General features: G+C 30.5%; 2 protein-coding genes across 4 annotated transcripts in view; both read right to left on the reverse strand.

Annotated features, from left to right (window-relative positions):
* The window catches only part of LOC141529306 (uncharacterized), a 74,934-nt gene that overhangs the window by 17,001 nt on the left and 35,335 nt on the right, over positions 1-22,598 (reverse strand). For both annotated transcript variants that reach the window (XR_012479567.1, XM_074245811.1), the window contains exons 3-4: positions 22,284-22,376; positions 22,152-22,195 (exon numbers count right to left, since the gene is read on the reverse strand). Coding sequence is in view for 1 of the 2 variants with exons in the window: in XM_074245811.1 (XP_074101912.1) it covers positions 22,152-22,195; positions 22,284-22,376 (137 nt within the window). In the remaining variant the exon portion in view is untranslated. The remainder of the gene's footprint in view (positions 1-22,151; positions 22,196-22,283; positions 22,377-22,598) is intronic.
* LOC141529300 (uncharacterized) lies at positions 11,548-18,104 on the reverse strand. 2 transcript variants are annotated; one of them, XM_074245803.1, is made up of 2 exons: positions 15,877-18,104; positions 11,548-12,301 (listed from the first exon to the last, which is right to left on the reverse strand). In XM_074245803.1, the coding sequence occupies exons 1-2, from the start codon at positions 16,904-16,906 to the stop codon at positions 11,859-11,861; spliced, it is 1,473 nt and encodes a 490-aa protein (XP_074101904.1). In that variant the 5' UTR covers positions 16,907-18,104; the 3' UTR covers positions 11,548-11,858. The 2 variants fall into 2 exon arrangements, with proteins under 2 accessions (XP_074101904.1, XP_074101903.1); XM_074245802.1 differs by having other exon boundaries at positions 11,548-12,340.

Consider the following 22,598-nt stretch of genomic DNA (forward strand, 5'->3'; position numbering starts at 1 on the left):
GGATTCGTAAAACAGGGTTAAATGCTGCCAAACGCGTGAAAATCAGTTTATTCATTTAAAAGTAATTGTAGTTAAAAAATTTAAAGAATAGTGTTTTATTAAACTTCCATCAGACTTTTCAGCTCGAAGAGCTCAAAAGCATGAAATAACTAACTCTTTGAGCTCGGAGAGCTTAAAATAACCCATTTAAATTTTAAGCGATTAGGTATGGAATTAGTAGGAAGTTGCAAGGATGTCAGTGAAGGGTCAAACGTTTTCGTAATTTTTTTTATCTGTAACCATCCCTTATATAATAATTTTTCAGTAAAAATTTTCCCTTCAAATACATGCGACACGTCAATTATAAATCGAGAAATTTACGGTGAGAAAAAAGTGACAATCCTTGCAAAAATTAATTTTACTATAATTTATTTGTCAATAATTACTTATCGATGTTGATTGTATGACTGTATGATTGATTGGTGGATAAAATATTGAATAAATTATGACTTTATGAGAAATTTTTGAGAAAACATATTTTTATATAGTAGGGTCCAAAGGTGAAGCCCCAGTGGGGGTTAGGGGCGAATCCTCCTAGATAGATTAATTTTGGTTTAATGAGAGATTTTTATGATGATATGTTTCTGTTGTGAGAAATCTTCATGCTGCATATATTTTTGACAGAGAAATTTTTGCTGACAAACTATGGAATTTGAAATGATTATAGAAAAAAAAAACCATTCAGCCTACACATACATACACTGATAAAAAAATTAACTTGACTCAAGATTCAAAATTTTTAACCAAGAATATTCCCGGGTCGAAAAATTTAAACTGATTTTGAGTAAAATGATCTGCATTTGAACTTATTGATCTGTATTTGAACTTTTAAAAATATTTTCATCTGTATTTGATCTACTATTCAAATTATTTTCTATCTGTTTTAAGTCTAAACAACTTTGTAGTAAAATAATCGAGCAGCTATAAATATTTTATGCTGTTTCTTATCTAATGAAACTAAAAAATTTGATCGGTTTTTAGTCTCGATAATTTATACTTGGACTTTATGTATTGTTTTCAAATTCAATATGAAATCTTATACTGTTTTTGACCTACTTTTAATACAATTTCAATTCTAAATGTTAAAAGGCCAAAAGTCGACTAAGATGGCGACTTATAATTTTGTTGAGTCTTAAGTATCTTATTAAAAATTATTATAAGTCGCATTTATTTGAAAAAATAAATTAAATTATAATATATTCATGCGCTCTCTTGTTTTATGAATTTATCGTTGATCATAACCTTACATCTGTCATATTTATTTGTCATAGCTTGACATTTCATGGGCTATCAAAGTTTTGTATTTGCGAATATTAGTTGCAGTGATAACTAATAAATTTGTATTTACATACGTAAAATAGTTCTCATCGTTTCATTGGATCTAAATCTAGAGTTTTCTAATCATCGATATTAAACACAATGTGAATACATCAACGAGATTGAAATGTTGACAAGATAACAAGATTAATATTAAATTTGTAATTTCACGCATCATTTAATAAGCGGTATTCACTATTTGGTAGTGCGAAGTATACCGTTTAGTATACATTGCACCACAAAATAGTAAATAGTCACTATTTAAGTTTCAGAGAATGAAAAGTCGTCCCCTGTAGAGGATTTTCGAGGACACTAATAAATCGATAATAAATAAATAAATAAATATATTACTATTATTATGATTATTTTCATTATTTTTATTGTTATCGAATTCGTAAAAGGTCTGTTTTTGATCTACAGACGATCAAAAACCGACTAAAAATTATGAAACGTTTTGGTCTGTTTTTGACCTTGATGCGATCAAAATCAGCTTAATGATTGTGACAAAAAAATCTGATTTTGATCTTGAAACAATAGAAAACAATTTTATTATGACATTAAAAATTGTCTGAAATTAGTCTGAATTGGGAATATTATGGGCTAAAACAGATCAAATTCTTATATAAAATAGATACACATAATAAAATTAAATTGAATGAAAAATATTGAAATTTTCATTTATCATAAAACAAATTAAATTTTTTGACCCGGGTTATTTTGAAGAAAATGATTTTCTCGAGTCAAGAGAATCATTTCTTTCAAAATGGTATTCTTGGTTCAAGATTTTGGCTCTTAAGTCAAGTTAATTTTTTTATCAGTGTAGACACACGACATTTGAACTTCATACTTAATTTCGAAACTGTATTAAAATATATACTTCCTCATTTTCTTCCTAATTTTGTATGTCCACAAATTAAGCTATAGCTTACCTGATTATTTGGTGATCGGGCTTCAAGATACTTTTTAAGAAGTGGAAAAAAAATTCTTCGAGCTCCAAACTTTAACATTTTTGAATTACTTAACTAGACTCGAGTTTTTTTGGTAAATGAAATTGCTTGCTTTATTGACAAATTGCTCAACAAACTGCTAGTTGTGGGCGCAATTTTGATGACATGATATGAAATTCAGTCATGACATACAGTTTGTTTTGCTTAAGAATCTACACAATTATCATGTTAAATTATGACAATTCAAATGTCAATCTAAATGAAATTTGATTTTTGTAGTTACTTTATTCAGTTTAATATCAATCATTTTATTAAGTATAAACATTCAAGTAATTTATTAGGAAGTAAGAATTTTTCCGATGAGGCATGAGGCACGGGTCTATGCATACCCTACATTACACCCGTGCAGATATTTTACACGCACAGAGCACGGGTTCGTGTTCGATACAAATACAGTGTATGATAGACCCGTGCCCTATGCCTCATCGGACGAATTCTCACTTTTTATTTATTTACTAGTTGGTGGGGAGTGCTTGAAGCGAGTTTCAACAAATTGAGAGAAAAAGTCTTACAATAAAGCCCAACTAGCAAAAAATTTTAGAACGATGCAAAATCAATTAACAAAAATTATAACTTTAATAAAATAAGCAACATAAAAAAGGGCAAAATTTCGTAAAATAAAGAAAATTTTAATAAATGCAATCTTACTTTAATCCTTTGAATTCTTCTTTCATTTCAGCAACAAATCTGTATATTTCAATCGATGAAACTGTTCATAATATATATCATAGATAAGATAATATGCTTTTATTTACAAAGATTCACGTACATTTATACATATACAATATTAAGGAAAACTAGATAGGCTGACGAATACCTTAACGATTTAAAAGTTCGATGCTTACTTATCAACTATTAATTTTTCCTAGAGTACAAAAAAATTCGTTTTTGCTTGTTTATTTCTCTCTTATTTTTGTTTTTTTTTTTTTTCTTACGAACGTTCAAGTACGATTAAATCAATATACCGATGACTGTTTTATTTTGCTTACATACAAGTATACTGGCGTAACAGTATTAAAGAATCGAGTCGTGATTTGTATCATAGTATTACATATGTGTGACGTCAGCTAATTTGTCACAAGAATTATTGATGATGACGCAATAAGGTCGCATGTAAAGAAACGTTTTTTTTCTCACTTTTTTAATACAACTCTATGAGACAAGTTTACAAGTTAATTATAATTTACCTCTGTTTTTGTAGAGTATTTTCCCTTGAGGTATTGCCAATGCATTAGTCGACTATTTAAGATAGCCCAACCATCGATTTTCAAATTTTATACTAACTCATTACCAGTACAAGGATATTTATGACTTGGGAATATTCTAGTTATTTATTTTCTAATTATTTTATTTTGCTTAGGAAATTGAATGATTTTGTTTATGACTGCCTGGGCTTAATATCTAGCCTTAATTAATTCTCATAGAACTTGTTTAAGCTCCAATCTAGCCTTACTAAGTTTAAAAAACATATTGAGCTTAAAATGATTCTGAAAGAGCTTAAATGAGCTTCAAATGGGACTCGATTCGTATTATTTGAAACTGATTGAGTCTTAATAGGTTCATTTGAGACTCATATATACTCTTTTAGCATTATTATAGGATTAATAGTCTTTTTAAACTCTGTTAAGCTGGATTTACTCGTGTAAAAAAAAATCGTCTTAAAATTGTCGTTTGTTTAAGATCTTAAACGTGACACAAACCAAGACTATTTTAAAACGCCAAAAAAAAAATTCTGAGAGCAGATTTTTGAAATTTGGTTCTCGAATTTGTTATGAAAATTAATTTTTAGACGATTTTACGACTTTCTAACCACTACATTTTGGAGTACGCTCTTTTTAAATTGAATTTGAAATTGTTGAAAATTTATTATCGGACAGTTTTAAGACTTTTTTAAAACGCTCGGTTTTAATGTTCCGGGGCTCTGTCGCTGTTAGCTCATCTTAAAATGATCTCGAAAAATTTGCATAAAACTTTTTTAAAACTATTTTAAGATTTTTTAAGACTTTTTAAAGATTTTTCAAGACAATTTAAAGATTTTTCAAGACAATTTAAAGATTTTTTAAGACTATTTTAAGATTCTTTTAAGACGATTTTTAGATTATTTTAAGGCTATTTTAAGACTCTCTATAATAATTTTCTAGAGCTGTCGCTGTGACATCGTCTTATTTTCATAACAAATTCGAGAAAAAAATTTCAAAAATCTGCTCTCAGAATTTCTTTTTTGGCGTCTTAAAAAAGTCTTAAAATAGTCTTGGTTTGTGTCACATTTAAGACCTTAAACAAACGACAATTTTAAGACGATTTTTTTTCAACTGGTAGGCTTACTTGAGTTCGATGAGAATTCATTGAAGTTATATATTAAGACCCGTGTGAATTTTAAAATTAAAATTATTTACTGCGTACTTTTTTCTATTTAAAACTAAATCATTTTGAGGGAAAATTATATGCCAACTAAAAAATTGTTGAAGTTAATAATTATACCGCTGAAATACGTACTACATTTCCTATACAGAGCCGTGGTCTGCTAGATGTTGCTGTTACTTGAACCTTGTTATTTAAAATCGTGACAAATCGTAGGATTTAATTGATCTCTAAGTAAACTAAAATAAAACTCAAGATAATTAACTCCTTTTATTTTATTTGTTATTTTCTTATCCATTTAAAACTTTAAACAAAACTATTTTTTTTTTTCATTGAGATATTAATAATTTCATTCTAAAAATCCACGCTTAGGTTGTACTTTGGCACAAATAAAACATATTTTTATTATTATTGCACTTGGATACCAGAGTGTATACGTCTCATTCTTTATAAATTATTTACAAACAAATAGCATCTAGATATCTGTTGCAATTTAGAATTAAATCATTTGATAAAACCTAAGAGCCAATTTTTCAGATCATTTATTTTTATTACAGCAAATTATTGCTGATGGATGAAAAAAAATTTCTTCGCATTTAATTGGTTAAAAAGCTATTTAAAAATAACAAATATTTTAGAAAAAATTATTCTTTATTAATAATTACTTTTAATTAATTAAATATTATTTATATATCGACTTTAAATTCGTTTCTAGAGGGTTTTTTTTTTTTTCAACTTTTTAAATAATTTTTTTGCTTTTTTCAAAGTAGAAGCGCTGTTCTTTTCGTTGCAAAAACAAATGCTGAAGAATCGAAGTATTAATTAGAGGGAATAAGTGGTATGGTATGAAAAGAGAAATGTTTATATTATAAAGGAGGGATGTTACCATAGATTAGAATAGCTATCAGCGAATGAAAACAGTATACACATTTAATAACACGGTTTTTAATCACCATTATAAGTAAATAATTATTTTTATCATCATTTTACTTTATAATCATTATCACCTTTAATTACTACTGACAATAATGATTTAAGCTAATAGGTACATACAAAACAACACACAATTAAAACAATAACATAATATTAACGCGATGTTCACAATAATAATAACTAATAATAATAATAGTAATAATAATGATAATAAAAATAATATCAATAATAAAAGTAATTAATAATATTATTAATAATCTTAAAATCTTCTCGAACATTGTCCGTAACATAATAATCATCACTAATTACGATGGTACATAATTTCTTTAAATTAAACTATATAAAAAGCATCACGCTGACTAATTTTATCCGTCGACTCAATTTATAACCACTCATACTAGTTTTTATAATTATACATATATTTTTGAGATGCATTACATGCTTTTAAACAGCGCCTTTAAATTAATTAATATTTATTTATTTTTGTCAGCAACACTTAGAATTATGCATTGTAATTAATGTTCGTTTTTTTTTCTCGTTTATTACCACGGAGATTTATTTCAGAAGATAAATAATAATTCTTGTTGATGGGAATGATTTATAAAGTGTGTCAGAAAATTTATTTCAACACTTTTAGCACTGAAAAAAATTAACTTTATTCATGAGAAAAATTCTTGAACCAAGAAAAATCATTTTGAAGAATTTTTTTTTTATATCAAAATGAAAAATTCTTGAATAATGTAAAATTTACTTGAAACAAGAAAAATTTTTTAGTTCAAAAATTTTTCTCTGAAATTCCGTCAGATTTTTTTTTCAGTTTGGAAACAAGTCTTGTAAAGAAAAAGTTAAAATTTTTGTAAATTCAGGTATTTCATTTTTGATACTAAAAATGTTGGAGGAAATTTTATAAAAATTTTCCAATTAATTTTTGACACGTAGATTGAAAATTCAACTACTTTTATAATTTTATCAAGAATTATAAATTTTAATTAAATTTACAAGAATAACTACCTGTACAGGTATTAATAAAAAGTTACTTCAATTAGTGAATATTTACAACTCATGTTTTAAAATTAGTTTTGAAAATGTCAAAGCTATTAGAAAGCAATAAATTTTAACAAAAAAAAAAAAAATTATTTTTTAAGCAATTGATTTTCTAAATTATTAAAAAACTAGTGCGTTCAAAATAGCGATAACTCTTTAGCACTCAAGTCAAAATTTCGACTTACTTAAACTCTAGGCCGATGCCTCTTCCATAGATGCATGAGTGACTTTAATAAAGACCGAATATGCAATTTTTGATGAGCATTAAGGAAGCACGAGCATCAAGGCAACTTTTGATAAAAGGCTTGATTTTTTTTTAGTATGAAGTTTAAATATGTCTAAATAAACTCCAAAAATTTGAAGGAGATTGCCCAATCATTGAAATAAATAATTAACTTTAAAGTTGAGCAATTTAACATTGGTTTTATGAGGTAAACTCCAAACATTGATACATTTCTGTATTTTTCTCATAAAACTGTCGGTAAACATTTTTAAAAAACTTATGGATGAAAGTAAATATCATACACAGAAAAAAAAATTAACTTGATTCAAGAGAAAAATTCTTGAACTAAGAATATAATTTTGAAGAGGCTAACTGTCTTAAATCAAGACAGAAAATTCTTGAATCAAGTAAAATTTCCTTAAATAAAGAATTTTTCTCCTCAAATCAAGAATATTAAGGTCTTCAAAAATATATACTTGATTCAAGAACATTTTTTTTTCTGTGTAAAGATAAATTTAATACAACAAAAATTACACTTGCCCGACTAATTAAAGTGTATTAATTAAAAGAAAAATAAATGCCGCCATTAGCCAATGTTAAATGTATATCTATATATTGAGAAAAACCATATGGTTACTGCTCTCCCCTTACCGCGCTAGAGTCGATACCCATCCCCACCCCACCTAGCGCTCGTACTTCGTTAAACAATTATTATTTTACAAATTTTATATTAAATAAAGCAGAGCAGTTTGACGGAGTAACTATTTCAATAAAGAAAAAAAAATTTGAATGTCAAAAAAATTTTAATCGATATTTCGGCAATAATACTTTGGAAAAAAAGTTACAGGCATTTTATAATAAGCTTGAGCAAAATACTCGTAGCTTAAGTGCTTAGGAGTTAATTACCAATTTCAGGAAAAAAAAAAAATTTAGAAAAATTGGAAAAAAATGTACAATTTATAACTACAAAGTATATACAATCGATTTTTTGTAATTTTACACTGATAAAAATTTCTAAATAATTCGAGACAAATTTTTTTTATCAAGTATGTAAATAATTTTTTTGTTTTGATTTCACACGGAAAGAATAAGATGATACTGGATGTCATCTCAGATAATACTCAGTAATATTTGTGGTAAAAAAAATTTCAGATAGTAACTAGAAAAATCCAGATTATACTGCGTGATATCTGGATTATACTCATTGTAACCTGGATTATACTAGCTGCTATCTGGAATTTTTTTTAACTTAGTATAATCTGGGATGATATCCAGTGTCATTTTGTTCTTTTCGTGCAGGCGAAAAGTTTTCGAACTAAATAAAATTAACTTTGCAAAAAAAATTTTTCCGTTCCGAATCTCAAATTCCCTTACATCTAATTATTTTTTATCAGTGTACGAGACAAAAAAAAATGAAATAATTTTTCTATAAAAATTTAGAAACCATTTCTATAAATAATTTATTCTCCGTGATTACGTAAAATTAAAAAAAAAAAAAAGTACACAACTTCAATGCAAATGTTACGTACTCACACAACATATATAAATCATAATAATTTCTATACACTCACATAACAAACATATCATAATAATAATACATATTTAAACAAGTTTGCCACCACAAAGCCTTTTTTAATTTATATTTTTTTTTACTAAATTTGTGCTGATCAACGTTTCGAACTAATTAACTATTAATTTTAAAAATTAATACTCTCAATCTTAGATCCAAATAATCCAATAGTTGAATTTAACAATAAAATAATCAGACATTTTCGTAAATTTAAGTATTATGATTAATATTTCACTGGGATGAACTATAAATAAAACTCGAAAAATACAAAAGCGTTATTATACAATAAAAATTACATTCGAAACGACGGTCAATTCATAAAATATTAAAACATCGAAAAAAGAAAAAAAAACATAAACAGATATTTTATCCTATCAGAGATCCAATAAAGCTAACGAAACACTTGAATTTTAATTTACTTTAAATCATACTTGCTTGTCAGTCATCCCTAAATTTTGGCCATTGTCACAAGGAGAGCTCACTAATTAACTGTGAGCGCCAATTGCAACGTATTAAGTACAATAATAATTAATCCAACGACCCGTCACGATTCGTTATTTCTTAATATTATTTTTCAATCTAACATTTTTACATAGATAAGTGTCATAGGTCATAATAATTGCGATTTTACAAATTTTATTTATCATTAATCACATAATCCTCGGTAGATAATAAGTACAGTATTGTTAAAGTGAGTTAATCAAAAACACGACTGTATATGTCTTACCAGCGTATATTACACCAAATTAATCGAGTTTCATTGATTTATTGTTATCAAGGAATAAATACTAATCTTTCAAAACTACTGATGGCTGGATGAGAGAAGCAAAAAAATTTTTATTGATACGCGACGTTTTTCAAATTTCACATTTTTAATTTAGGTCGTCAACGAGATAATTGGTAATTTTATTTTATGATAATAATAAATAAAGTCCAAGTCCTAAATCGATAAGCCCTTTATCCGTGATTACCTAATGTGATGATTCATCAATAATTAATCACTAATTTATTTTTTAGTCAATATAATTATATGCGCGTTAAAAAAGTAATGCACGTTTTAAGGATTCAAGGGATCGATTAGGCAAGACTAATTTTTTAAAACTATAGTTTATTTATTTATAATTTATGTTCTATTCCATTAACTATATATTTATATGTAGAGAAATACTATCTCGTTACGAATTGGACAGACTTCTCAGTAGGGCCGAGCATATTGTACTATTATAATTGACCCAACCGATATCATTGCAACATTATATTCATCTCTTTCACATTAATTTAAAAATTTAATAAAACGAAACTTTCATCAAACGGAACGACGAAAGACAAAAACTTAATAATAATAATAATAATAATAAAAATAATAATAATAATTAATAATAATAAGACAATATCGGTACGATATATAATTAAATATTAAATTTAAAAAACAATAAATTCATAAATAACAAAGCTCAAAGTTAATAGCAAAAAATTACTTTAATAACGAATGTAAATAATTTTGTCTTTCACCTTATTTTCTATAAATTATTTCACCAGTCATACAGATTCGCTCAATCATACTCTTTCACTTACACATAGTGTATAGCAGTCAAAAAAATTACCTATTATATCATAATTTATAATATGTCCACTCGACACAAGTCTCTTGCCTCACTCATTACATATTATATATATATATATATATATATATTAATAGAAGAACCATGATCGAGTGTACGTGTACTATTACTTTAACTCATTAATGACATAGTATATTTATAAATTTATATATTTTCCTGTATGGTGTATATGCATTAAGGTGTTGAAAAAAATTATTTTCTTATCATCTAAAAAATTTCTTCTGTGTAAAAAAAAATTTTCCTAAAAATGCAACTTTGTAAGAAGTGTAAGATTCGTACACGGAAAAAAATTTCTGGAAAAATTTACGTTACTATTGTAAAGCTGGACTATACTTTTATTACTATAAATTTTCAAATATTTTAAAAGAAAATTTGCCATTTATTCATGAAATTTTACTACTTACTATTGTAATAAGTAAAAGATTAAAATTTCCAGTGCTGCCTCTGTACCTTTCCAATAGAACTATAACAAATTTTAGAATAGTTGAATTGGAATGTTTCTCAATTAGTGTGAGTAATGGCCGTGCACAGCACTAGACTCTGCGTTTATGAAAATGTTAAAAGAGAGGGATACTAGTTTACCTCGGATAGCGTTAAGGGAGAGTCTTTAGCTGCAACCCCAAGAGTTCTTGGTTCGATTCCCGGATAGGACGAAAATTACGATTAATTTTTTCGGTTGCAATATAGACATCAATTAGTCCAACCTCATATCTCTCACTTTTCCTAAAATTTATTTTAAAAAACCTGGGTGTCAATTTTTACAATATTTGAATTGTAAAGTTTTCAAACACATATTGTATAATTTGCTCTATATTATTCGACTTTTTCAGTTTCTTACTAGCCTTGTTTGCTGGATAAAATTTACAATAGTAGATCGTAAAAATTACTAAATGAGAAGTATAGTCCACCGTTACTATTTAATTTAATAAAAATTACGATAGTGAAATAGTATAAATTCTTTCAATTTTCTTTCCGTGTTTTTTAAAGCTTTTTTGAAGAGAATTCAATTTCCAATAAAAATGTGTATCTTAAAATGTATAAAAAAAATTTTTACGTTTTACTTTTGCGAGAAAAAAAAAAACTCGTTAAGTTTCTTCTAAAATTAATAAATGAAGCTGCGCTGTTAGGAAGTTATTTTTATAACTAGAAGAAACTTTTTGTATGGTAAGAAAAAAAAATTTTTTCTTTGAAGCACCTTGATATGCATGTACACGTACTTATGATATAAATAACGGATTCTCTGGGAGTTCGTACAAGCCCTCATGTTTCATAATTAGCAGTATTAACATCAATTTCATCACGGTCTTGATCACGAAAAGGTTTATTATTATCTAAAATTACAAATTGCAAAGGTCTAATGATGATTGTTACCCAAAGTAAAACCAGAATCCTGATCCTCAGGCGGCAAGACCATGGCTGGACTGATGGAAGAGCATTGTATGTTGATGATGAGCCGCCATATGAGCCAATTGATGGGAGGAGTGATGAGGATGATGAGAGTGAACAGCTGGAGATGCTGCTGAAGCAGTTGTACTTGTAGCATGAGGAGGCAGAGCTGCTGCTAGTTGTGATGATTGGGTAGTATGGAAAGTACTATGACTGTGAGTGTGACTCTGGCTGACTGCTGCAGCAGCAGCTGCTGCCGCGGCTGCAAGACCGTGAGTATTATTACCACTTGTGTGTATTGAAGTGGAAGCATGATGTGGTTGGTGACCAAAGACGACCCCAGAGAAGGCCACGGGTCACTGATGATGTTTTGCAGAGCCATTTGCGTGGTGCGTCTGGCTAACTTGGACATGATGACTCGATGGCCCGTGAGTACTTCCAGGATGATGATGATTACCGCTAGCTGTACCGTGGTGGTTCGCATTATTAGCACTGCTGTTATTGTTATTGTTAGTTTGTTGTGTTTGCCGTTGACTATTTTTCTTGTTTTTCATCCGACGATTTTGAAACCATATTTTAACTTGCCGCTCTGTCAGATTTAAATTCCGTGCTAATTCCCATCGCTTTTGTTTCGACACATAGGCATTAAACAGAAATTCTTTTTCTAACTCAAGAGTCTGAAACTTTGAATATGGTTTACGTTTCTTTCGCACTGTCACTTGTCCAGTCCACTCCAGTGGGTTCCCTCCTGCACAGCTGACGCCCATTCCAGGTACACTGACCGGCATGCCCAATGAACCTGTTGGAAACAAGGAAGATGGGGAGGAACCCCACATCACTTGAAACAATTAATTTTGCCTCAATAATGAATATACTATTGTATTTGTTTTTATAATTTGCTAAAATTTATTCAATACGTCTTTCATACTAAAGTAGTACTGTCAATGTTACAAGTGTCAAAGTTTTATTTGATTCATGTCGTACATTTACCTATGCAAAGTTTTTTTATTAATTACTACATGCCCCGATTCTGTACTTTCAGTTATGAAAAATATTTAACATGTTATTTTTGCTAATTATCGACGTATATAAAAATATGAATGGCACTTTTTGCACACAAAACAAGAATTGTAATTTCTCATAAGACTCAACGTTGAGTGTAAAAATTTCTGTTCTGTAGCTCTCCAAAAATTGACTAAGATTATGGTCAAATATACCGAATTAGAGTGTCAGAGCAGAATTAATTTCAATGCTTAGATTTTGCATTACTGCAAAAAACGACATGCAAAATTTGAGACCAATTAACAAGACATGGAGAAAATTTGAGTAACTACTGAGCAGTATTAGAAAATTTTATACTCAATTTTTTTTTCTTATTTCCAATTCAATAATAAGTAAATAAGCGAATTGACATTTTCATTAAAAAATTATCTGACCACATTTTTTAGACGACTTTCTGACATCTGTAAGTAGTAATAGTCTGAATACATGTATTGTAAGTAATCTAAACAAAAATATTGCACACATAATGAATATTGAATTAATTTTTAAATAATAATGTTTTTCAATTTTTTTTTTTGTACGAATAAAAAAATTCCTCAAGTTAGAGTTAGATATTTTGCTACTTAAAAAATCATTTTCTTGAAAACTATCTTCCTAATCGGTCTAAAATTTTGGAAAATTTACAGTAATCAAAAATATATCAAAATCTAATGCATACTTGACATTATATTGTTTTAACGCCCGAACATCGGCGTTAAACAAACGGGAAATTAGTAATATTTTTAAAAATTAATTGATCAAGTCATTTAATTGATACATCAAAGTTTATTCTATTTTTATTTAATTATCGACGATTTCCGCTTTATAAAGCTATTAACTTCTTATAAATACTTATGATCCGATGATTCACGTATTAACGGGTAGGTAATTACTAATTAATTTGAGTTTAATTGCGGGGAATAAATTATAAATTATAATTTATATTTATCCAAAGTAAATTTTGTTGAAATGTATAAATGTTGCGTCAAGTAAATCCAGAATAAGGAGGAATCATTGCACGACTAAGTCTTACTATGATATAATTGGACCGGTTTTACTAACCGTGCCGAATATTTCGGCGAATCTCCCTTTCATCGAATGGTTAGTATACACAAACACACTCGCGTTTTCTACTGTTTCAATGTGTACTAATACTAGAATCTTCACTCAATCGAAATTATTGTACATAGGCTATACTTTCTATGTATGTTGTTCAGATTTTTTTTTTGGACCTACGAATTTCCACAAAGAATGCAACTCAATTTTTTCATACGCTACGTAATTAAATTCATGAATTAATGATTGATATTAAAATAAAATTTGTAAGAAACAACTTAATTAGATTGCTAATTAAATTATGATTACCGCAAAAATAATCAATATTATCTTGTTAAATTAGTTGTAATTTGAATTAATGAATAAAAATAACTAATGAAGGTTTTCAGAATAGCGTATTAAAATATTTGTTAATTAAAATCAGCAAAACGGGCAAGATGATTATTTGATGGGTAACTTTTATTAAATTTAATAATAATCATTATCAATAATGCTCAAGCAAAGTTGTACTTTACAGACGACCGTTTCTTTTTCTTTCATTTCAGATAAAAATTAGCTATCCTACTTCCTCTCACATACGTGAAGTGCGTTAGTATTGCTCAAGCGGGAGAAATTTATTACCCAGTAAAACGTGGAAATATGCAAATTAATTGACAGAGGTCAGGATCCTCATGGATGAGTTAAACATACACAAAAAATTAAAAATCGAGTGGTAACGGGTAGGACAACCGTTTAATTTACTAATGAATCAATTACCTTATAAGTTCATTTTATTTAATGTTATGTAACGGCTTTACAAGCAACAACATTTTAAGATCAATTAAGCTGTTGATTCAAGATGAAATTTGAAACTATAGTGAGGTTTAATTTATTGAAATGATTGACTGCTCTTAGCGATCTGGTTATGTTAATAAGCCTTCAAATGAACATTTTAATTAATTAACTAAATTGGAATTGTATTTTGTAACTTATTCTTAATAAGATAATTATTTATGCTTGCATATATTGAGAGAGAAAGAGCGATATTTTTTTTTAACTAATTGGACAAATTTTTAAGGTCAGCGTCAGACAAATAATAAAAAAACATTCTGTCGAAAAAACGAATCAGTATTTACTGATGGAAAGCAATAATTTTTGATTTGATTTGTAATAAAAAAAAAAAAAAACAGTGACTCAAAATATTTACATCGAGATAATATGATAGAAAAACTAGCATAAGTTGAATGGAACGGTGCTTCTTTAGAAGCAGCTCGGTGAATAAACTCATGATATTTCCGACGTAGCGGTACGAGCGTCAGTCCGGTATCATAAATCTTGAGCGAGGGATTGCAAGCTGCGCAGAATAATGTTCTTCCCACTTTTCGTTCTCTTTCTCCCTCTCTCAACAGCTTCATCTCTTTTTTCGCGATAGCTAAATATAATACGCATGCGTGTTTCACCGTTCAGGACACAACAGAACCGCGAAAAGATAAGGGAGCTGCCATCTGTCGGTATAAAAATATATGAAAATAAGTTGCCTACTGCTCTAAATATATACCTCACGTGAAATTCAATCAATGAAGAGATCAAAGCAATAAATAAATAAATAAAACATTTTTTCAGCGTAATTTTTTGCTCAGCTAACTTCTCATTGCTTCCAAGAAGAAAGGTACTTAGTTGAGCCATTCTTTGTGGAAAAGAAATGTCGGTCAAGTAAAATAATCCTAGAAAAAAATGTGGATGCTAATAAAAGATAACTGAACCGAGTAGAGCCTACGGGTCATAGTACGGATCAGCTGATTGAAGGCGCGCGCTCAACTTTACGACTTACGGTCGTCAATAAACCTGACGCTGTTGATTGCAGTCTGTGACGTTTCACGAACTAGTTATAGGAATCCCATAAGCTAATAGTAATTTTTATAAGACTTCTTTTTTTTTTTTTTACAGTCGTTTTTGTGATAGTTAAATATTTTTTTAATTCAATCTAGTTTCTTTTAAGCAAATTCATTCGGTTTTAATTGTTTCTAGTGCCTCCACAATTTACAATAATATATTCGAGAAAAAAAAAAAAACAAGCAATTGCTAATATGACCACCCATGCTAAGACCATCAATCAACGCGTAGATTCCTCATGAAGTACCAGTTTAAGTTATGAGGAGGAAAATCGCAAAGTTTATGACCATGGTTATGAAGCTATTGGCGGCCACGCGACGAGAAATACTACACGTTTTCTGTTACGAGCGGAAAGACATAAAAGAATAAACTTTTGCTGGATGATAGCCCAGTGTTGATGCTTACCTGGTGCCGTGTAAGGGCTGGATGTAACGGGTTCTGGTGCTCCATAGTTCCTGAGACTTCCATATCCATCATGAGGAAATGCACTCTCAGCCGCAACCATTGCTGCCATTCTCCCCCGTTCGTCTGGCGCCGAGGAGGTGAGATACGATACACCAGCTTGGGAATGAGGATGATGGTGTGTCGTATCGACAGAATGATGGTGCCTAGCAGTGGCGTAGGGAGAGTAGTTACACCAGCTCTGGGAAAAGCTCTGGTGCCCGCTGGAAACAGCTGGGTCAGAGGCACCACCAGGTGTCGAACCAGAAGAAGAAGTAGCAGCAGTGCTTCCTCCAGTTGCCGAGTTGTAGGATTTGTAGTCGGAGTTAGTCGCGCCAGTAGCTGGCCCAGAACTGGCTGTTGCTGGGGACCAAAAGCTCAGGGCGCTACTGGACTTCCGACTATCTCTGGATGATCCTATTCCGGAGTCCGCCAGGTTGTAGTATGTTGGGGGGTTTGTGCCCCCGTATGCTTGGTGATGATTCAACGCGTCTGCCGTTGCAGCTGACGAGTGGTAAGCTTCTTGAGGATTGTGAGGGCTGTAAGACGTCCAGCCAGCCTGTGAGCCCGCAGAGGACGAGTGAGAGTGCCTGATCACTCCTGCAGTCGCTCCAGTGGCAGCAGATCCTTCCACACAATTCACCTCCCCGTATGTTGTTCCGGCAATAGGAGTAGCGGTCAATCTTTTAGCTGGAATGTGAAGTGGCCCAGTGGCACTGTTGCTGGCAACGGAGGAAGCGCTTGGAGATGTCGAACTGGCACTTGCTGTTGGGGCTGGTGCGGAGGCGGTCACTGAGCTTGGAGCACCAGGTGAACTTGGAGTAGTTGCTTGCTGATGAGATCCAGGTGTTGAAATCTGCTGCTGCTGGTGGATGGAGATGAGAGATGAGGCTGGTGGCGGAATTGGTGGCGGACTTTCTTCGTAGACGCCACCGTTCATCATGGCCCACCAGGTCACCCCGGTGGAATTTCCCGCTCCGGTGGCTGTACCCATCGATGTAATTGAGCCAGGATGGCCAACGCCGGAGCCGCATAGCGGCGCGGCGTGTACATTGTCGTACAGGGTCGCCGTTGAACAAGACACGTGTTCGGCGATGGTGCAGATCGTGGTAGTATAACGGCACAGTTATTGCGACGGTTGCGATTTGTTATTTTTAACGTTGTTTTGGTTTGCAAGGTTTTAATTGTTAACACCAAAGGTGTAGGAATGAATGATGGTTCAGGTTAATGATTAGTGAAGAGGAATGAATTGTATTCGGGGATTACCATTGCCCGGATTGGGGTTGTCATTGGTAAGGTGTTAAATAGGGGAACGTTGAGTGGGTGTAATAGGTAAAAAATAAGTGGGATGTCGAACCGAAAATAGAATGGATAGAGAGAAAGATGGGTTGTGTTGGAGTGAGAGGTTATGAGGGAAATAAAGAGAGATTATGTGTAGGGAATGAATGTCAAAAGGTAGGGGCACGATCCGATACAGGAGTTTGTGTGCGCGTGTGTGTGTGCGCAGGAGTGAGTATGCGTGTAAGCAACCCCGCGCGTACCACCGCAGTAGACAGGTGGAAGGGTGGAAAATTGAGGGTGGAGAAACGGTAGAAAATAGTTGGTAGGGAGGAAAACCGATTAAAATAGGATAGGAAAGGGTTAGGGTGGAGAATTTGGATTGATAGCGGACGCGTGGATAATCCCGCCAAGAAAACACGATGATAAGTGTTTGACGTGTCGCCCACGTGTAAAATTGTTTTTATTCAATACGAATAATTATTTATTTTTTTAAACCGGCGTTGAGATGATCCAGATGAGAAATCCAGTAGATGAAAAGGTTGTAACAGAAAACAAAAACACAGCACACTTTGGCATCAACGTTCTTAACGTAAACTGTTTAACTTTAAATATGCAATAAATTGTGACAAAAAACACTTGGCAACATAAAATACTCCTTTACTTTAGCTAGTTAAATTATTTTTAAATTATTATAATAATTCACAATATTCAAAAACCAGTTGCGCTAAGATTGAAATATTTTATCGTCCTACACGAATGGCAGAACTCACACATTTATGCGTGTATCCCTTTAATAATAAACCTTTTCTTAACATCATTATTATATTACAAAGTTCACTTTTATTTATTTTTTATTTCTTTATTGTTGTACTTTTTTGTTGTATCAATGTCTCACTTTATCACTGACACGTTTGAATTTTACCGCAAATGCAATAAAAAAAAAAAAAAAAAAAAAAAAAGACAACTCGAAAAAAAAGACCATAAAACTATCCACCCCTTTTTATGATATCCCAGTGACCAAACTTAAAAGCAATACTGGGAATTGGTAATAACTACTTCCAAAAACTTGGTAGCCTCTCTTATTGCCCTAATCGTTTTTTTTTCTTCCCAATTCTTATTTCTCTTTTCTATAGGTCCGTAGTATCCCTTTTATGACCTTGTTGGCCGACAGGCAGGTAGAAGATGACCAGAATAGCTTCTGGGCCCGGTGACCCTCAGGGGTTTTGACAATTTCGGGTACTTATTATAATTGAGAATTATGCAAAGGAGTCGCGCACACGCGTACGTATAGGCACACACATGCAAGTCAAACCCCCTTTCTTTTCGACTGGCCGCGCTGAGCCGTACTGAGCGACAACTGAGCTCTGGCAGTCGCGCGGAGCCCACGAACGAACAAGCTAAAAAACAACATCAGCGCGATCTCTCGGTAACTCAACCAACTCCGCTGCTGGTGGAATCCCCACCTCCTAGACGCGATGGCTTGTCTCTTCTTCCCCTCCTCCCCTTTTCCCTTCCTCGTGTGGTGATACGCGAGCAACGCGGATGGCATTCTACATGCTACACACTACACTAGCTAGCATGCATTTTATCCCCCGCTTCTTACACACGCGCCCAATGTTTTAGTCGTTCCTCCTCTTGATCCACTACGTACCTTGTACCTGTCTCATTCTCGTCCAACGTGACTAACATATACGTGACTCTACTTTACTGTCTTGCCGATCAAAAGTTATTGCCGGAGGACCTTTCAAAATCAACAATTCGGTCTATCACACCATACGTATTTTTGTATACACATTAAGATATAGATAAAAAAAAAAACATATTTATTTGTTACATGTTGAGGAAGGTCATATCCACTAATATTTTTCATTTCTCATTAGTGGTCTTCATTACTTTTGTTTGACGTTGAATTACTTTATCGTCAGAATGTTTATCGACTAAAATAATCGAGGTAATTTAAGTGCGTAATTTTAAAAAACTAAACGAGAATCACATTAAGATAATAATTGAATTATTTTTGCCCGATATGAAAATTTAATAAAATAGAAAAAAATATCATTATCAATTATCATGACCTGTGATGTGTGTACTGAACAATGCGTTTAATGTGTAACATGTAACGTCTATACAGGGCAATACATATGTCGCGAATGTATTGTGCAGTCTAAATCTCGGTACTTTTATGGGTACTAAAGTAAAACGATCTGACAACAACTGAGGGCAGCACGCCTTCCTTCGAATTACGCGCGAGCCACGCACACGCAGCCTATAATATTAGTTCGGATGGATATATTATTATTATATACAATGTAACGGTATAATGAGGATGACAGTTGCAAAATGATGAGAATTGCTAGTTCGTTTCATGAGATTTAAATCATTTTTACAAGCTTGTAATTGCAGGGAAAATAAAAGTATCATGTAGGAAGAATATCTTAACAGCATTAACGATCTTTTTCTTTTGTTTTTTGATAGATATATGATGGTAATTTTTACAATAAAACGATCGTAAGAGTTTGGATCTATATGGTCACATTTACTATCCATTTTTGAATCATAAATTAGTGAAAAATCCCTCGAACAAGTAAATATTAACTTATTTTGAAGTTAAGACCGAACAACTGATGTTCAATTAGCATTAAAAATTAGTGAATATTCACTTACTCGAAGGAATTTTACTAGTTTAAACATATAATACGATAACTCGAAAAAAAAACCCATTTTTTTTATTTTTCACCAATCTAATTATTTACTTACTGACTTGTGTACGTCGGATTACTTATTAGTTAATGGTTTTAAATGAGAATGTTTCCTACACAGGAAAAAATGTTCTTGAATCAAATATATATTTTTGAAGAGCTTAATATTCTTGATTTGAGGAAAAAAATTCTTGATTTAAGAAAACTTTTCTTGATTTAAGGAAATTTTACTTAATTCAAAAATTTACCGTTTTGATTCAAGACAACTGTCCTCTTCAAAATTATATTCTTGGTTCAAGAATTTTTCTCTTAAATCTAGTTAATTTTTTTTTCTGTGTACAATTTTATTTTTAATGTTCAATTGAAAGAGTTTACTAGTTTTAATTATTATAAGATGGTTTATAATGTATGAATGCTAGATTTGACTATATTCGATGGTAAACGGAACAATCTGGGTAGAAAATATAACAATCGCTTCATTGTAAAAATTACTATCATTTAGATATTAAAAACTACAAAACAACAATCATTACTAATTTTCTCTGTGTAACTAATTTACTTGAATTATTGACAAAATTCCAGCGGAGATTACAATTTTGATACACTATTATCGACAATAGATATTTGAACAATAAAAAAAATAACTACAAAATTTTATTGTCATTTAAAATTTGAGCAACATAATACATCCGCTAATTGTATTTTCTATACATCGTAAAGAAGGTATTAAAAAAAAAATTAAATGAATTTTTAAATTGGTTTTTGATAAAACTAAAATCGTAATTGAAATAATTATTTTTTACATTACAATGATTTTTTTAATATTTTATTTCATTTTTCTTTTTTTTTTCTTTTAAGTTACCAAGAGATGCAAATTAACTATGCATAATTTACAAAGTGAAACAATCCGATTTTGGGCAGACGCGAGAGCGTCTCGAGAGATCTCTCTCTATACGAACTGAAATTTAACCCTTAATCGCCACATACGGTAAGTCATAAAAGTCAAATAATTTTATGGGTAAATTATAAATTAAACTTGTACTTTTGTCATTCTTTATTAAATTTGTTAATTTTGTCAATAAGTATTGATAAATTTTTTTGAAAATAGTTTACAAAACTGATAAATAATTTAAAAAATTGCCTACGTGTAAATTCATTAAAATTAAATAAAAAAAAAATGTGAACGAAAAAAAACTACATCTGTTTCAAATATGAGATCCAGAAACCAGACCACTGTCTTTGTTAGAAATTACAACATGAACATTTTTAAAAACCAGAAACTGCCTATTCTTTATACTATTTTGTCACCACCGATTTTTCCATAAGTCAACATTTTTTCTTTTAAAATACTTAAACATCAAAAAAAATATCTCAGCTTTAGTTTCATCTTGAAGTATTTTTTTATAAACATTTTAAGCCGCAGGGTAGTGAGCACCCCATGTGGCTTTTTTGTTTGAAACTGGAAACGTGTTCTCCAGGGTTGAAGGAAAATTTCTTGGAATATTGAATGTCTTAAGAACGTTAAATAAACTTTTAAATTTTTACTATAAACCATTATTTCTACTAAACATAATATAGTCCTTAAATTTTTTATGTACACAATTCAAGGTAAACAAAAAATCTGATAAAATGACTTTTCCAACGATCAGATAAAATTTGTTTTTTTTTTTTTAATCTTTAAAATTAATAAATTTTTCTATGTTTTTCAATCATTCTAAAATGACAACGAAGTTAGTTGACATTTAAAAATTTTTACATTATTTTTCCGAACTATAAATAGAAAAATATATTTTTCAAAAAATTTTAATTACATAGTACTTGTAATTTTCTACAAGTACATATTTTTATTTTATGTTTTCTGTATTTATTCATTTATTTGTTAAGAAGTTAGTGAACTTGATAGTAAAATTAGCCAATTATAGGATATAATTAATTGTAATTACAATGAATTATAATAAACAAGAGAAACTTCCATAGAATACTTAATGTCTGTAATGTAGAGAAAAAAATTCAAAAGTTTCCATATACCGACTAATAACTTCCAGATCATCATCTTGAAACTTAACTATCATATTGGTAATTTTGGTGGTATAATTGTTTTATTATCCTGATCTAAGGAAAATTTGAATATTTCAATCGTTTACTAACAATAATTTTGTATTGACTCAAAATACTTCGACTTAATGCATACGAATATTAATTACGGTTGCCAAGTATTTTTATCACAATAAATTATAAGCATTTAATATTTATACTGACCTTGTATACCAGGCAGGGTACCTTGAGGAAACACGCCAGAGAGCCTGAATATAAAAAATAAATGCGTTATTTACAATAAATGATCACATAATTTATGCTAATACATTTGTAATGGTTAATAAAGACATGTACCTTCGGCAGAGCTCGAATGGGTGAAACGGCTTCTCCACGGTGCCGAACACTTTGAGGCCTTTTATTCACAAGTTTATAGAAGAAAACTTCAGCCTGTAAAAATAAACAAAAAATGAATTAGTTAAAATTTATAGTATAGTATTCACTCCAACAAAATACTTTATATAATAATCGGTTACGTATTCAAAGAATTTCAAGTAAAGTTTGCTGTAGAAGACTTAATACTTGATGTACAATCAAGGGTATATAAACTTCTATAACATATAAAACAGTTTATGGTTGTATAACCTCTTAAGGCGAGAACAAACTTTCGTG

The sequence above is a fragment of the Cotesia typhae genome, unplaced genomic scaffold, assembly GCF_013202065.1.
Source record: "Cotesia typhae breed Kobodo isofemale line unplaced genomic scaffold, CoteBio_Ctyphae contig_48, whole genome shotgun sequence".
In the NCBI taxonomy this organism is placed as follows: Eukaryota; Metazoa; Arthropoda; class Insecta; order Hymenoptera; family Braconidae; genus Cotesia; species Cotesia typhae.